Source organism: Ursus maritimus, unplaced genomic scaffold (assembly GCF_017311325.1).
Source record: "Ursus maritimus isolate PB19 unplaced genomic scaffold, ASM1731132v1 scaffold_9, whole genome shotgun sequence".
In the NCBI taxonomy this organism is placed as follows: domain Eukaryota; kingdom Metazoa; phylum Chordata; class Mammalia; order Carnivora; family Ursidae; genus Ursus; species Ursus maritimus.
This window is the reverse complement of record NW_024427107.1, coordinates 63,922,148-63,940,286: the sequence shown is the minus strand read 5'-3', so window position 1 is coordinate 63,940,286 and position 18,139 is coordinate 63,922,148. Positions and strand designations below refer to the sequence as shown.

The following is an 18,139-nucleotide window of genomic DNA, read 5'->3' as shown; positions in this document are numbered from 1 at the left end:
AAATTCATGAGAACGTTCTTATTTAATTTGAATGCAATCCCTTAATAAAATCTACGGAGCTCAGAGAATGAATTCTTTGCCCAGCTCCAATACACATGCCGGCCACAGGGAAGTCAAGGAATTTCCATTAACCCCAACTTTCTTTTTCCAAAAGTGAGAAAACGATGATCTTAAAATTAGCTCAAGGGTAATGAAAATAATACAGTTAGGATAGCCCACAACTCCTGAAGTTCGTCCGTGTTCTATGCCACAGCTCTCATGTGCAAACACACACATAATTTTTACATTACAGAAACGCTAAGTCGTGAAATAACACAAGTTTAAAGAATCATCAGGGCCAGGAAGGACCACAGAAATGCAGTTCTTTCCTGTCGCTGCGGAGGAGAGAGAGTCCGAATGATTTCAAGGCCACACAGGAGTCAAGCTAGCTTTAGAACCCCGGACACCAGATACAAAGGGGCATCTCTGTTTAATAGGAGAAGCCCTCACGGTGATTCTCAGTCCATCTCAAATATACCATTTTACCAAAGTCCAGCAGCACCTAACACCGCACGGTTCAGCGCCAACGTCCACAATCCTTGAAGACGTGGCCCTCCGCGGTAACCTCCCTGGGGAGCGCAGCCTCAGCGGGCATCGCCCCCACCGCTCCCTGTCCTGGACTCAACGTGTGATCGGATAGGGCCACGTACCCTTTAGATGGGGTGGCAGGAAAATGAATAGGGATAGGGACTTGAAGGAAATACGTTACAAAAAGCTTTCCGAATAGACATCACGACAGCGCAGCATAAAGAGAACCACAGCCAGTTCCCTAGTCCCTGATCTCTCCCTAGCTCTTAGTGTCCTCGGGGAGGTCCGCCGTGTCTGTGATGAGACCTGCCAAGCGCGGGAGCCAGAGCTGCTCGCGGGAGCAACCGAGGGACACGTCTGTGTGACGTGACGAAACTCTTAGGTGCCTCCTCAAAATCCATTCTCTGATTCTTCTTTAGGAAAAGAATTCTAATTTTATTGGGGATAATAATGCTCCCTGCGAAAAATACCCTATTTCCCAACATCCTTTGCATGACGAGGGACTTCTGGGAAGGAGTTAGAGTTGTCTCAGCTGGGACTTGGACCTTTTCTATGTCTGCCCTACCGGCTTCCTGCTGGCTGGAATGCATCTGTGATGGCAGGAAGTCCAGCAGTCATCTTGGACGGTGAGCTACCCTTGAGAAGGAAAGCCATGTACCAGGAAGCAATGCAGAAAGATTAAAGGGGCCACTTTCCCTAAGGACCTCGGAGCCGGGAAACAACGCTGGACTTCCTGCCTCCACACTTCTTTCATGTGGAAAAGAAAAACACAACCATCTTGCTTACAGTCACTATTATTTTGGGTTTTGTTAGCAGCTACATATAATCCCTGTTTAAAAGCTGTCTCCATAGGAATCAAGAATTAGGTAATATTAGTAATATTATCCCATCAGCCAGAGCAAATCTACTCCAGGAAGCTGAGAAGTTGAGAAGTGCTGATGTAAATGAGAAAGATACCTAGTTATTTTTAGGTATCATATTAGGTTACTTGTCTGCTCATACCTATTACAATTCCATGATCGTTAACATCTTTTCCAACAAAATTTATCTGCTTTGATGCTTTTGTCATTTGATTATGTAATATTTCAAAATTTAAATGATGAGTAACAAAAAATTTGGGACACCATTCTTACCTTTTTAGCTTCCTCCCCCATCATTGCGTTTAATACTTCTGTTTCCTTCCTTCTGTTTTCCCGAAGGAGTCTGGCCACCTCGTGGTAACACTCGTTTCGCTGCAGATCGTCACATCTTTGTTTATGTAAAGCTTGAATTCTCCAGTCGGCATTTAGACATGCTTGTTCAGCTTTTGCCAAATCTTCTTCAATTAACTAAGAAATATTTGCAAATTTCAGAAACAAGGTCAGACTATATATAAAATACAGTATATCTGTTCGATGCATCCAAGTGTCTAGGGTAGCTGTTTTTTTAAAGATTTATTTATTTATATGAGAGAGAGAGAGAAACAGAGAGAGTGCGTGTGGCTGGGAGGGCAGAGGGAGAGAGAGGCTTAAGCAGACTCAGCGCTGAGCATGGAGTCCAAGGCAGGGCTCGATCTCATGACCCAGAGATCAGGACCTGAGCCGAAACCAAGAGTCAAATGCTTAACCGACTGAGCCACCCAGGAGCCCCTAGGGTACCTCTTTGTGACCTTGGTTGCATATTAGAATCACCTCACAGTGTTTAAAACAAACTGGAGTCCAGGACCCAGCACAAACCAATTATATCAATCTCTAGGGTGGCAGGATATTGGAACTTTTTTTTTTTTTTTAAGATTTTATTTATTTGACATGAGAGGGAGCACAAGCAGGGGGAGTGGCAGGCAGAGGGAGAGGGAGAAGCAGGTTCCCTGCTCAGTGGGGAGCCCCATGCAGGGCTTGATCCCAAGACCCTGGGATCATGACCTGAGCCGAAGGCAGATGCCTAACCGACTGAGCCACCCAGGTGCCCCAAGGACATTGGAACTTTTTCAAAGGTGATTCTGATGCATACATAGTCAAGGTTAAGAATTTCTAGGCTAAGCAATGAGTGGGATTAAACAATTCCCATCTTCCAACCTTTTGAAAAGGAGTAAGAAGAGCTCTTATAGACTGGACAAAAGCCTACAAGGAAAAATAAACGGTTGGCTATTCTGTTGGGACCACCTAAGGGACTGTTGTTGAATAGAAGGCAAGAAATCTTACACTATTCCTGGCTTTTGGACCAGGGCCAGGCCTCACCACAGACCCATTTAGCATTTTGCTAGCTGGATAATAGAGAAAGTTCTTTCCTGAAGCTCTCAAATTCTATTTCAATTCACTTAAGCCAGCATTTCTGAAAGGGTACTCCACAGAAATTCTACCACATAAGTTTGGGAAATTTTCTTAAAGACTCACAATGTACCATGTCCTCAAATGTGGCAGGAAAAAAACCTAACTTTAAACAGCACTTCCAACACTTACTTACCACTGCCCATTTTACTGAGTAACAGTTATTAATATTCTATAGAATATACTTTGGAAATGCTGGCTTATGTACCAGGAGAAGACCTGATGTTTTGCAACTAATTAACTCAGGGATAGGTTAGTATCTATAAAAGTTACTATTTCCCTCGTATTTTCTCCTAAGTCTTAAAACTCTGTGAGAGTATAAAAGATACGTATATGCCTGGCAGTGAAGTCAGTAACCTGTAAAAATGTGAGATTCTAGGAACTGTGATAACTGACGCAAAGAAATGAATTAATGCGACTTTACAGAGTTTAATCTTGAATTTCTTCTTTTGAAAGGATGACAGATGCAGGGGGGCATCTGTCAAAATAAATACTTAGAAGGATGACCAATGGAAACGTCCCCCTCTCTAAATACGTTAAATTTGCCATATTTTTACCTTCTGAGTTTTTTGGTTCTGAGTTTGATCTGTTTCTATCAGTTTATGAAACATGTGTTCTTCAAGATCCACTTTTCGTCTAAAGGCATCTGCATCTTCTCTCATTTCTTTTGCAACAGCTTCCTGATTTCTAATAAGATTCTGTTAAAATATTCAATTGTAAAAAAAAGAAATCACAAATCTATATAATAATGCTAGAACACAAAATGACTTTTTTTTTCCCCTAGAATACTAGCGCACAAATAAAAAATTGTCATCTGGTTTTCAAAGTAAAAAGCAAACAGCAGTGACATCACTGAAAACACAAGAAAGGACTCCTGAAAATTCTCTCATCCAAAAAAGCATCGAGAACACTGGCACAATCAACTTTTTCAGTACTCCGGAAATTAACCAAAGGCTTGCAGCAATTTGGGGAGCAAGTAAATGCACAAAAATGGCTGCATCTTGGTAAGAAGAGTAACCCTTAGGGCATTTTTAACTTGCACTATCCCTAGTCCCACCCCACCCCTCAACTTTGCATTAGCCTTGAAAACCAGTAGCCTGGCAGCCACTGGAGGGAGTAAAGTGGAATTGGAGCTCCTTCAAATTCCCATTCCCAGATGATCGTCACCATTTGACCTATTTGGTGGTTCTAGAAGAACCCACTCCCAAGGCTGTCTTTATTTGTCCTCAGAACTCACTCCTTTGAACAGCCTTTTCCCTGGGGACATTTGCTGAAAAACATCAGAGGAAACTGTTGAATATCTTGGCTGCCCGAGGCAGTGGATCACAGTGCGAAACACAAGTTAATCAAAATCTTTACAGAAAAAGTTGGAGAATTAGATGTCTGCAGGGGACTTTGAAAAGCTCTGATAGATTCCTGGGACCCTAAAAGTCCATGTGCATCTGTAAAATTTACACATAGCAAGGACTATGTGAATGCTCAGATCTGAGAAGGTCCTGAGCTCTCAAGTCTGGTGAAATGAGGTACTGCACAGTCCGGAAGTGAAATCTAAGACACAGGTGTAAACTGTGGAGCTAAGCATTGAAGGCATACCCCAACATAATGCACACAGGGCCTGCTGGTGAAGACTAGAAGCTTACTGGTTCAAGGCAACTATGGAAATCTCTGCTGGTCACTAAAACTGAGTAAAGACTTTAATTTAGTTCTATAAATTAATCTTTACAGAACTAATTCAGACAAGTCACTAAGTAAAGAGACAAGAAACCCTGAGGAGGGAGGAGAATTTGATTTTCACAACCGCCACATTACATTATTTAAAATATCTAGTTTTCAACAAAAAATTACATGAGACATTAAAAACCCAAAGTATACTCTGAATAGACATTAACCACATGTTCTCCAAAGAAGGAATTAGAATGGCCAATAAACATATGAAAGCATCACTAAGTGGACTAGCATCATTAGTCATTAGAAAAGAGCAAATCAAAACCACAAGATACCACTTCACACCCAGTAGTATGGCTATAATCAAAAGGATAGACAATAACGATTGTTCACAAGAATGTAGAGAAATTAGAGCTCTACACTCCTAGGTACATATTTAAGAGAACTGAAAATGTATGTTCAAAAAAAAGTTGTACATGAATGTTCACAGTAGCACTAGTCATCATAGCCAAAAGTGGAAACAACCCAAATATCCACCAAATGATAAATGGATAAACAAAATGTGGGCTTATCCACACAATGGAATATTATTCAGCCACAAAAAGGAATGAAGTACTCACTCACACCACTACATGAATAAAAGAAAAGTTTAAATAAGTATGATTCATCAATAGCTATTACAAATGACAACTATCAAGATATGTAGTCACTTAGAAAAGGGATTTTATTAAGTAAAAAAGAAAAGCAGAATACAGAATCTTGGCTACTCCATAAAGAGGTAAAATGATGTATGTGTACAGATTAGGGATTAGGAGGAAAACAATGGAAATCTACAAACAGCGAAGAGGGAGGAAGACAGGGTGGTGGCTTAAAGAAGCAGATGGGGGAAGGAAGTTGTCCGTTCATTTTGTAAAATGGTAGAGCATTTTAGGCCAAGGTGCAATGATGGGAAACTAATATCTACCCAGCTCGTGCCAGGATCAGATGCTGTACTTGTAGCCGGAGTTATTCAAATCCTGCACATTCCAAAGAAAAGATCAGCCCTTGACCAGCTCTAAACCTCTGGAATACCCTGTCTAGTAAGAGTGTCTTTGTATGCTTGGGCCCTTGGGCTCTGCCAGATAGTTTATGCTAATAATGTGACTTATGGTAGGACCCGCTGTATCAGCCTGACCTCTGCACAGCAAGTAACTAGGGTCAGCCACATGCACACTCCATGCCTATGTGACTGACTCCCAGTCACACCCTGGCTACTGAGACTCAAGTGAGTTTGCCTGTTGGCAATACTCTATATGCCTTGTCATACATCTTTGCTGGAAAAATTAAGCGCTATCTGTATGACTCCACTGGGAAAGGACAAGGGAGGCGTGTGCCTGGTCTCTCCTGGACCCTATCTTATGTGCCTTTTACATTTGCTGAGGTGTTTTGTTGTTAAGTAATCTCAGCACCCATCATGGGGCTTAAACTCATGACCCTGAGATCAAGGGTCACACGCTCCACTGACTGAACCAGCCAGGCGCCCCCTACCTTTTCTGAGTCTATTCTGTATCCTTTCAATGTAATAAACCATAACCATGAGTATAACAGCTTTTCTGAGTTCTGTGAGTCCTTCTAGCAAATCACTGAACCTGAAGGTAGTCTTGGGGAATCCTGTCACTGACGTATAGATATTAACTTATTTAATCCTCACAGGAGTCTTGGCAAGGGTGGTCCTACGCCAAGGAGAAGGTACATGTGCCCGAGAGAGAGAGACTGAGACAGAGGCAGAAACTGGGTTTGATGAAACAGGGTTCTAGGAGACGAAGGGGATGGATTCCGGATCAGAGGTCAGTATGTGCTTATTTGTGCTTCATTTTATTCTTTTGTTAAAAAATTTTTATTCAAATTAGATACATATGGAATATTGAGCATCTGTTTCCAATAGGGGTCATCACAATATTGTCTGTTTTCTGGGGTATGATTTGTTTACAAATAGATGCAGTTAATCAAACTAATGTAAGAGCTAAGTTTGGCAGATGAAGTATTAATCACAGCGCGTATGCGGAATCTCATGAGGAAACAACAGTCAAATGCCAACTGAGGGACACTCTACAAATTATCTGGCCAAATGCTTAAAAAATATCAATGTTATAAAATATAAAGTCAGACTCAGGAGTGGTGCCAACATAAAGGAAACTGAAGAGACATGACAACTGAGAAAATGGATTATCTGAGATTTTCTTTTGCTCTAAAGGACATTTTTACCACAACCGATAAAATCTGAATAAGGCTTATACAATGGATAACAACAATATGTTCATTTCCTGATTTTGATCATTGTTCTGTGGTCATGTGATAAGGATTCCTTGGTTTTAGGAAATATACACTGAAGCATTTGGGGGAAAGGGGCATTAGGTTTGCAACGTTCTCTTAAAAAGTTCAGAAAAAAATGTATCTACATGTGTACAAGTACATACACAGAAAGAGAAGGATAATGCCAATTTAGCACCATGTAATATTTGAGAATCTGAGAGAAACAAATTTGGAAATTCTTAGTATTTTTCTTGCCAATTTTCTGTTAACTCTGAAATCATGCCCTGCTGGGGCCACCACCCACCTACCCCAAAGTAAAGTCAGTAAAAAGTAAACTTAGGTTTGGTCCAAATGAACTGAATCTAATTCAAAATCATAGGAGACCCAGCCAGGGTGCAAATCCCTGACTCAGTTTTAGAAGTAGTTCAGTGTGGAACTTAAAAAAGTGTTATAGGTACAAATGGATGCCATGTGTTTTAAATCTTATTTAATGTGACTAACAGTCAAACGCTACCTGTTACATATTTGCAGTTATCATTAATTTCAAAGTCTCATTTTAAAAGAGGGCTGAAGGAAGTGAAAACTTACGGTTTCTACATTAAATAAATGAATAACAAAGTGCTTTTCCCAAATAATAAATATTTATATTAGCAAAATTCCTTTTTCCAGTGTCATGGAAACTAAATTACATATTCTAAGTAGATACTTGATAATTTAATTCCAGAAGATTCAAATTTAAAGTACTCTACAGCTCTTGTGTGATTTGCCTTACTTATAAAGATCCTTATGAAGTACCGGGTTAATTTTGTACTCACTATCACAGATACGGGAAAACTTAGTAACTTGGTAGAAAATTGTGAGGCAAAATCTGGGGCTTACATCTGGTACCTCAGACACTACACTAAGTTGCTAAGAGAAACATGAATTAAAGAATTACAACAAACTGTACATTCAGACATTTTGGCTACCTTACAATCCTGGATGACACTATATTCTGCTTAAAAAAAAAACAAATAAAATGAACATTAAAAAATCATGAATAAATACAATCTAAAAAAGAGTTTGTATAAACCCTGCTTCTCTCATGGTGGAAACAGATGATTTATACCTTCTCATAAAGTCTTTTTTGTGATTCGAGTTCCAGATGTCTCATTTCTAGGTCTTTTGCTGTAGTAGCAATTTCTCGATCTCTCATGTGTACCTATGGCCAAACAACAAAGTGTGAACACCAAAAAGAATTTACAAGATAATTTGTATTTAACGGATTTAGGAATCTTGCAATCCAACAACCCACTAAGAGTATTCAAAATAAGTAGTACTGGGCTTTTGATACCAGAGTAATTGATAGTATATTAACATTCATTGTAGAATCTAGGGAAAATGTCTGAGTTAACGTTAAAGCTGAATTGTCTCAGAAGGAAAGTACAATGACCATATGCTCATCTACCCAGGCTGCGAGAACAGATGGCAGTTCTTACCACACTATATCAGCCAATATTATGAGTTAGAAAAACTTGAGCAATTTAAATTTGCGTTAAAAATATAGAATGTTTAATCTTATTAAATATAACATTATTTAATGTTCTTTTTTTTTTTTTTTTTTTAAAGATTTTATTTATTTATGTGACAGAGAGACAGCCAGCGAGAGAGGGAACACAGCAGGCGAGTGAGAGAGGAAGAAGCAGGCTCCTAGCGGAGGAGCCCGATGTGGGACTCGATCCCGGAACGCCGGGATCACGCCCTGAGCCGAAGGCAGACGCTTTAACGACTGCGCTACCCAGGCGCCCCCTATTTAATGTTCTTTTTGATTAAATGACTGTACTTAAAATTTTTTTTAAGATTTATTTATTTTTTTTAGAGAGAGAGAGAGAGAGCGCACGTGAGGGCAAGGGCAGAGGGAGAGAGAGAATCTCAAGCAGATTCTCCACTGAGCACAGAGCCTGACATGGGGCTCAATCTCACGATCCTGAGATCATGACCCAGCCAAAATCAAGAGCCTGTTGCCAAACCAACCAAGTCACCCAGGTGCCCCTAAATGACTATACCTTTACAAATTCAGTTTGGCAACCAGTAACTCCAAGTTTAAATGTGCTCTGCTTGGACTTAGCTAATTTAAAGTTCACCATTCTCCAAATTTTGATTACTTGGAAGCTTCTCACTCCTATACACTAGAGGGTTTGAATAGGCCCTCTTTGGGTAGATAGAGAATCTCAGGAGTGGTCTTAAATAAATACTTGGCTGCCTAAAGTCTCCATTTTTTAGGAGTGATATGTGTTTCAGAAACAAAACAAAACAAACTATAACCCCATCTAACCCTATTCATTTATTCAGTAAACATCTAATGACTGCATTAGTTATTTGCATCTGTAAGTATCAGACATTGTAAAGATAAAAGATACAGGATCAAATACCTATCACTGTAGAAACAAAGAGTTAAAATGAAAATACAGTGAGATTTAGAAGAAGGACAAACATCTGAGGCGTAAATAAACCACTGACTGGCAACCAGTTCAACTTAAGGAGGTTACTGGGAAAGCAGCTAAGTGGGGATACTCGAGTTCATGAAACAAGAGTCGTAAAAATGCCAACAGGTAGAGGAGAGGTTTGGCATAGTTAATCATGCTTTCCAGGAATTTCAATTAGGGAAGTTCTTTTGCTTATGAATTTTTAGACATACACACAGCTTAGTGCCAGAGCAAACCCAGTCACTCGTGCGTGTCACCGTGCACTCAAACAGTCCTCCTGCTGGTGCCTGCACTGTGAGGAGAAAAGCTCTGGCAGTTTAGCAGGGTCAGAGCTCACGTTCAGAATAGGGAGATGAAGGACAGGAGGCTGGAAGGGTAAGCAGAGGCCAGAGCATGCAAACTGAAAGGACTTTACAGGATTCTTTGACAAAAAACTGCCTTCACTGGCTCAAAGAGTTTGGAATAAAGAGGTCAGAGTTCTAAGCCTGTATTACTTTTGGAGAAGAACACATGCTTTTCTAGAATAATGAATTATCAACCTCACTTACTCAGTGACATCATGAAAAGAAACCATAGCTTTCTAAAACCAATTTAAAATTAATTGGCTTTAAACAAAACAAAAAGTATTATGTCATGCTATAAAAGACAGATTTCTTTCTTTCTTTCTTTCTTTCTTTCTTTCTTTCTTTCTTTCTTTCTTTCTTTCTTTCTTTCTTTTTTAAGATTTTATTAATTTATTTGACAGAGAGACAGTGAGAGAGGGAACACAAGCAAGGGGAGTGTGAAAGGGAGAAGCAGGCTTCCTGCCGAGCAGGGAGCCTGATGCAGGGCTCCATCCCAGGACCCTGGAATCATGACCTAAGCCGAAAGCAGACGCTTAATGGCTGAGCCACCCCGGCGCCCCAGGACAGAATTCTAATACAGATAAATTCAAAATACTTTCAAAGATGGAAAAAATACTGAGTATTTTAGCAAAACTTAAAACTCCCTAATCTAGTCTATAAATTCAATGCAATCCTAACAAACATGCCGCTAGGATGGGGTGAGGTAGGGATTCAGGAAGAAAGAGTGATACGATTCCCAAAGTCTATTTGAGATGATACACATTTCAGAATACGGCAGAGGACCCTAAAAAGGCAGACTAATGGTGGGAATGAAGCCCACCAGTTAGAAAAAGATTATGAAGCTGTCATTCAGGGTGGTGCTGGCTTAGGGGCAGACGCGGCACAGTGGAGGAGATAAGGTATATAAGGGAACTTAACATTGATAAACCATCAGTTGGCAAATGACTTTGTTAATCAACAAATGGGTGTGGCTGTGAGCCAATAAAACTGTATTTATGGACACTGAAATACGAATTTCAGGTTTTTAAAAGTAGCACATAATAGTCATGTCATGAAATTATTATTCTTTGAGCTCTTTTAACCATTTAAAAAGTCGAAGCCAGGGGCGCCTGGCTGGCTCAGGTGGTTAAGTGGCTGACTCGTGATTTTGGCTCAGGTCATGATCTCATGGGTCATGGGACTGAGCTCTGTGTGGGGCTCCATGCTCAGCGGGGACTCTGCTTGAAATTCTCTCTCTGCCCCTCCCCCCACTCATGCTCACGCTCCCTCGAATAAATAAACCTTAGAAAAAAAAGTAATCAGTCCAAATTGAGGTGTACTGTAAGTATAGACTGCTAGGTTTCTAAGATTTAGTATAAGCAAAAAGTAAAACATCTCATTAATAATGTCTTTATATGGATTACATATTTAAAAAAATTGGGAAATATATTGAGTTAAACAAAATGCTATTAAAATAAATTTCATCTGTTTTTTATCTTTTTTTTTCTTATATTTCCACATGGCTGTTAGAAAACAAAATTGCCTATGTGGCTCACATATGTCTACCGGACTCTGCTACCCCAAATGGCACGAACAGCCCATGTAAATCGATAAGAAAAAACTCGATGGAAAATGGACGAATGCTATGGACACACAATTTATAGTTCTTCTACAAATGGAAGATAAATAACTGGAGAGATATTTAACCCCACTAGCAAGGGAAAAAAAAAGACAAATTAAAATATATAACTTCCACCTATGAGATTGGCAAATATTAAGACTGATGTTCTCCGAACTGACTAGGGTATAAGCACCCTTCTATAGACACTTAAAATAGGTAGGTTCATTTTTGGAGAATAATTTGGTAGATCTTGGAATTTACTCAACAAAACGATGTGTGCAAGTACTCAAAGATTTGAACCGAGTGTATAACCTTGCACTCTCTCACATAGCAAAGCATGCAAACAGCCTCAATGTCCCACAGCAAAGGATTAAGTAAATAAATGATACCATAGTCACACACACACTGGAATACTATGCAGCCACAAAAAAGGAAAAAGCTCTATCACCATTTTTTCAGTTTATTTCTGGGGACGAAATGAGAGAAGAGTAGGGAAGGCCCCTTTTTGACTCCATGTATTTTCTAATGGGAATTTTCTTATACTGGCCACGTGCAAATTTTTATATTAAAAAAGAGTATTTCTCCTACTTCATGGTTCATTGATACTTCTGTTTTTAGAGAAATAGTCACCAGGGACACCCGTCAAATTGACTATCGGCATTTCTAAAATTTTTAGCTATTAATGAAATTTGAAAGCAAAGAGGAATAGCTGAGGGAAAAGGAAAAGTAAAGAGGCTATTTAGTGTTCCCTGTGAATTCTAGCGATGACATTTAACTTGAAGGTATGAGAGTAGGTGGAGTAAATGGAGACCCTGTGTGAGCATGAAGATACGGATCATAAACCTTTCTCTCGAGCTCATCGTCCAGCCTTCTTAGTTCCATTTCACGCTGATCTTGCTGAAGCTTCAGAAAGCGCCTTCTCGTAGCATCTTGTAAGTGCATTTCCTTTACTTTCAGCTCTCTTTTCACAGAAGCGAGTCTTCAATACAAAATACATTGAGAGGAACAAATAGACACATTTCCCAATATACATTTAAGTGGAAAAATTCTGTTTCACAACAATGAAAGGCCCGCCACCGACTTCGGTGCACCTGCCCCAATCTGCTGGTGCTGCTGTGGCCTCGCACACACGGAGGACACGTGCCCGTGGCTGCCTTCGTGGAAAGGACAAGTGTCCAAACGCAACTGACTATTCTGTCCATATTTAAAAGTTCCTAACAGGTCTACTTGGATCATCTCAGTACAGTCAATGTCCTTTATCTGAAGGAAGAATGCCACTCAGTGCTCTGGAGTCAGCAAAGATCACGTAAGCTTACTCTGCCAGAATTTTAGTACAAGGTTAATGCTCAGTTCAGTGATTGTGTTTAACCCACACTAGAAATCAGTTTCATGAAATCCCAACCGAGAGTAAAACTCAGTGAACACTTACAGAAGTGAGCTTCCCAACAATTAGGCTTAGCCTCAATGCTCAGCCCATAATCTTAACTAATGTCAACATTTTGCTTTATTAATATACTTTTGAGTAAGCATTTAATACGTCTTCCCCTGTCCTACAAAGTATGAAATGCCCAATGAGATAAACATTTTATGTTTCAATTTTCAAGTCATATAGATATGTTTAAAACACAATTTTAAAAATTCTGCTCCCCTCAAGGGGATTTATTCAGCACTATACTACAAAGCATATCTGCCTACTGTCCAACGATCTTTCCAATACTGTCCTCCAAGGTACATGAGATCTTGCATTACTTCTGAATAATCAGTGCAAAGGGATATTCAGCATAGTTTCAGAATTACATTTCACTATATGCCAATTTTTTGAAACATGTTAGATGTAGATTTTTTAGTAGCTTACGTTTTTGCTTAATGGAAATGCCACAGCTGGGTAATGCTACGTAGATAGAAAAGAAAGAAGAAAATAAAAATTATTCAACTAACTCACATGTCCAAATTTTCTCAAGGTGGTACCACATACCTCTGTCTTTGCTGTACCATCTTCTCCTCCTCCTGTAAGAGCAATTCTCTCCGCGTTTCTTCTGCTTTACGAAGTAGTTCTTGTTTCTGGTACCAAGCTTCGTCTTCCACTCTCTGCTGGTCGACTTCGGCTTGCATATCTTCAACCATCTGCCTTAAGTAGGGAATACTCACTATTAAATCCAGACACAGACAAGCCCCCAATATACACTTGTGATTATGCAAGAGACCTTGAACTACTGCCTTCCACTTTCATATTTATCTCATCAGAGTGGGAGAAAGCACTGAAAAGGATGCCCTATGTAAGTCTCACCAAAAAATGCAAACAAAGAAAAAAATTCAAAGAAAACCGAGTAATTTAAGTCTAAGAACAACCGAAACACAAACCGTACACCTGATTAATATGTAATTGTTTTACTTCTATATGCAAGAATTAAATAGCTTTAAAGATATTCCCAGCCTTCAAACTCTGATTTTACACAAATACTTAATAATTTACATGTGTTTTTCATTTAAAAAATTCTGTCTGTATTTATAACTAACTATTCCATGATTACCTCTCCCTCAGGTAGTCCAATTCATCATTCCTGATTCTCTCTCGCTCCTGTGTCTGATAGTCCACGATAAACTTTGGATATTGGTTAAATACTGGGTATTGCCCTTTTGTCAATGCCACAACGACATGAAGCATGCTGCTGGGATGGATATCAGTAGGCGTGGTATCCATGAGATGATAGACTTCTCTAATGACAACGCTTATATCCAGGTTATTCCGATGATGAAAAAAATACTGCAAGAAAACTTTGTATTTAAATTGTGATTTACCTAACAAAGCAGTTATGAGGTAGAATTAAAACAAGAGTTTAAAAATTGTGAATTTATCTTTATCTTTTCTTTCTCTCTTCCTTCCTTCCTTTCTCTCTCTCTCTTCTTTCTTGACAATTCACTGAAGTTTTTAACTCAATTTTTAAAAATGAAGAGTCAATTTCATATTTCCAAAGTCTAATAAAATTTCAAAACCAAACTTTTGAAATAATACTTTTTAAATTTTAACCCAAACCAAAGGCCTCCTTTATATTAGAGGAATACTTCAACCAACAATGGAGCAAACTCTTCTGCTTTTTTCCTTGCAAAATCCAAAAAAAATAAATTTGAAAATAAATTAGTTTGATTCGTTAAAAATATCTGAAAGGTTTCCCCATTACCTTGTTAGGCTAGCAGGTCCAAATACTAAAATATATATAGGTATGTATCTTGTGAACATTAAGTAAAAATAAAGTTTGACATTAAGTAAAAATAAAGGCGCCTGGGTGGCTCAGTCGGTTAAGTGTCCGACTCTTGATTTTGGCTCAGATCATGATCTCAGGGTTGTGACACTGAGCCCCTCGTCAGGGTCTGCACTCAGCAGGGAGTCTGCTTGAGATTCCTTCTCTCCATTTCCCTCTGCCCCTCCCACTCGCTCTCCCTCTCTCTCAAATAAATAAACCTTTAAAAAAAGAAAAACTTGGGGCGCCTGGGTGGCTCAGTCGTTAAGCGTCTGCCTTCGGCTCAGGGTGTGATCCCGGCATTATGGGATCAAGCCCCACATCAGGCTCCTCCGCTGGGAGCCTGCTTCTGCCTCTCCCACTCCCCTTGCTTGTATTCCCTCTCTTGCTGGCTGTCTCTCTTTCTGTCAAAATAAATAAATAAAATCTTGAAAAAACAAAACAAAATATAACAAAAACTAAAAACCTTTCAAAAAAAATAAAGTTTGACAGGAACCACAAAATAAGTAACAAGCCCAATTCATTCTGTCTACCAAAAGAGCCTCTCCTTTTATTTTTATTTACTTTTTTAAAAGATTGTATTTATTTACTTGAGAGAGAGAGAACACGCAAGAGTGGGGTGAGCAGCAGAGGGAGAGGGACAAGCAGACTCCCCACTGAGTGCAGAGCCCAACCTGGGCTCGATCCCAGGACCCCGGATCATGACCTGAGTCAGTCAAGACGCTTAACCAACTGAGCCACCCAGGCGCTCCAAAAACCTCTCCTCTTAAAAACCTCCTCTCACGCTTTCTTTCAAGTAACCTTCCTGCCATATCTCAACATTCTCAGAGTTGCCATTTCATATGTGTAATAAGCATCCACACTGTCAGACTGGATGGGTCATGGATAAAACCACCTGCAGAATTAACAACGACCCAACTGGTAAACATCCTTTTCGAGGGCAACAAGCACTAAACTCCAATATTCCCGTGTTTCTTTCTTTATTTATCTGAAGCTATGACTTTTAAGACAAATAAGTGTGCTGTAACTGCCTGCTGGATTATCCACCAACGGTGTCAGAGTGAGGACGAGGCACACCTTGCTCTCCACTGCATTACTCCCACCTGGCACCAGTGCCTGACATGCAATAGGTACTCAATGAATACATCGATCTTTCGATGGAAATGAAACTCGAGAACTGCTACTTAAGAAAAAGGATATTTACCTCGAAATCATCTTTAAGACTGCAGTTGAGCAAAGGAGCTCTAGAACATATGTTGTAGGCCACGACAGTCATCAGGAGGAATGAAGGATGGTTGGAAAAGACATTATCAAATAATTTTAGCCACTCCTCTCTTGTTAGTACTTCTGAAAAAATGGTTTCAAGAAGAGGCCATGCATACAGCTAAAATAAATAAGGAAAAATTTATTAGTTTTCTATGGAAAAGTTGCAAGTCTTTGCTAATACTCTCCTCGATGTAGCTGTTAAAATCATTATATTAAAAACAATTATGAAAAGAACTACGTTAATATGGACCCTTCTTTACAGACTTTTGGGAAAGCAGTTTAATGAAGAAAAAGAATGGGATACAGTTGAAAATACAAAAGGTAGTATGTTCTTTTATTACGCTCTTTCAAGAAAATTCTGTTTATACCAGAACCAATGTTAGTTTCCAAAATAAGTCATGTTATCCTAAAAACCTTATACTTCTTACCTGGGAAGTTATGTCATGATCTATGAAGTGCTGTAGCAGTTCTTTGTCATGGAATGCCAAAACATTTTCTATCATACTGAGAATATTGATGGGAGGATTAGGAAAATATTCAAACCAGTGTTGACACCAATTGACTATGAAGAAAAAAATTGAAAATTTATCTTTACCGTTCTATATTATCAAAAGACTTTGCAATTCTTAAATGTATCCACTCTATGTCCTCACTATGCCCATTAATAAAGAAAACATGACAACTCTAAGTTCTAGAACCATCGATTTTAAAGCTCCACCACGTTAACATTGTATTTTAGGTTTATAGAATTGGCCAACTTCTTCAACAGAGAGCCGTCAATGAGAACGTGTCCATTAAAACAAACAAAACTTCCCAAAGTATTTCTGATCTTCCCCACAGGGCACTCTGCTTCCTGCTTCTCCTGGTTAACGAAATGACCCTTCTAAAAAAGATTCCTTGAGTCTTCATTAAATGTGATGAAGGTTAAATGCCAATCTCCTGAAATCTACTCAAATTCATACCTAATCAAAATTAGAAAAGTTTACAAGAAATATTCAAAGTTATTATTTATTTATTTATTGAGAGAGAGAGCATGAGCGGGGGGCAGGGCGGGGCAGATCGACAGAGATAGAGACAGCCAGCGAGAGAGGGAACACAAGCTGGGGGAGTGGGAGAGGAAGAAGCAGGCTCATAGCAGAGGAGCCTGATGTGGGGCTCGATCCCATAATGCCAGGATCATGCCCTGAGCCGAAGGCAGATGCCCAACCGCTATGCCACCCAGGCGCCCCCCAAAATTATATTCTTACACATCAATAGCAACACAGAACAACAAATGGGCATGTTATCATACCCCTATCCATTAAATGTTATAATAGGAGAATAAGCACATCCCTATTACTAGGACAAGAGTGATTGTTCTATAGCCGTGATAACAAGTAACCACCAGAACTGGTTTTAGATCTCAGCCATCAACGACAACTTATTCAATAAACCTAACTTTGAAAACCAACCAGTGACTGAGGGATTCTCTGAAAATCAGCCAGTGGAAAGCAGACTCTATTCTGCTAAAGATGCTTCTAAAGCTCACTTTAACTCAGTGAGTAACCACTACGACCCCCAAAACATTCTCCTAAAAACCCTGGTCAGATCAGTTTCACTCAATGAACTATGTCTAATCACCACAGACCTCCTTAATTATTAAATTCGGATTTTTATTTTCAACATTGAAACATTGTGGTTCCATCCTTTGACAATAAGATCTCTTTTCTCATATTAGCAAAAGAAGCTTAGATCGGCAGAATTTTGGATTACATCTAGTTATAAAAGGGCCTACTAATTCCAGAAGTCAAGTACTTATTAATGAGTAAATTTGAGTTAATAATTAAGGCATAAATAAACTCCTGCAAAAACTATGTTTTAAAAGAAATTATTTCAACTTCTTTAACTGCTGCTCTTAAGTTAACTTTAAAAGAAAAATCCAGTTCAGCTACACACGCTAAGTACCTACCACGTCTCGGATACTGCTAGTCCTAGTAATTTTAAAACACAACACACACACACACACACACACACACACACACACAGAGCCCAGATTTTTACAACTAATCTTCATCAAGGGAACACTGTTCTGAGTTAGGCACAAGGGAAACCCTGCTTTATAGAGTACGTGTTTGCCTTCTCTACTCTTGTGCGTGGGGTCACCACAACAGAAATATGGTAGAGAGAGAAAACTGGCGGAGAGCAGGATAAAGAAAAATAACCGGGTGGAGATCCTTGACTAAATTGGAAGAATCCCCTCTTGGTCAGAGGGAGGGACTGACAGAGGTCAGAGACCATAAAGAGTGGTCTTACAGATGACTTCTATAAACATATTCCTAATTTATATCAAAGTGACTGTATTCCTTCAGACTTTCTCCCAGCTCCCAACTAGACTGTGAACCCAAAAAGCCAGAAC

At 39.4% G+C, this 18,139-nt stretch overlaps 1 protein-coding gene across 5 annotated transcripts in view; it reads right to left on the bottom strand.

Annotated features, from left to right (window-relative positions):
* The window catches only part of TBC1D31 (TBC1 domain family member 31), a 66,881-nt gene that overhangs the window by 7,696 nt on the left and 41,046 nt on the right, over nucleotides 1-18,139 (bottom strand). For 3 of the 5 annotated variants that reach the window (XM_040626028.1, XM_040626027.1, XM_040626031.1), the window contains 8 exons: nucleotides 16,173-16,306; nucleotides 15,683-15,862; nucleotides 13,771-14,003; nucleotides 13,215-13,367; nucleotides 12,083-12,218; nucleotides 7,939-8,031; nucleotides 3,431-3,571; nucleotides 1,701-1,895 (listed from right to left, as the gene is read on the bottom strand). In XM_040626028.1, the coding sequence (XP_040481962.1) occupies nucleotides 1,701-1,895; nucleotides 3,431-3,571; nucleotides 7,939-8,031; nucleotides 12,083-12,218; nucleotides 13,215-13,367; nucleotides 13,771-14,003; nucleotides 15,683-15,862; nucleotides 16,173-16,306 (1,265 nt within the window). The remainder of the gene's footprint in view (nucleotides 1-1,700; nucleotides 1,896-3,430; nucleotides 3,572-7,938; nucleotides 8,032-12,082; nucleotides 12,219-13,214; nucleotides 13,368-13,770; nucleotides 14,004-15,682; nucleotides 15,863-16,172; nucleotides 16,307-18,139) is intronic. The other 2 variants (XM_040626029.1, XM_040626030.1) reach the window with 2 other exon arrangements.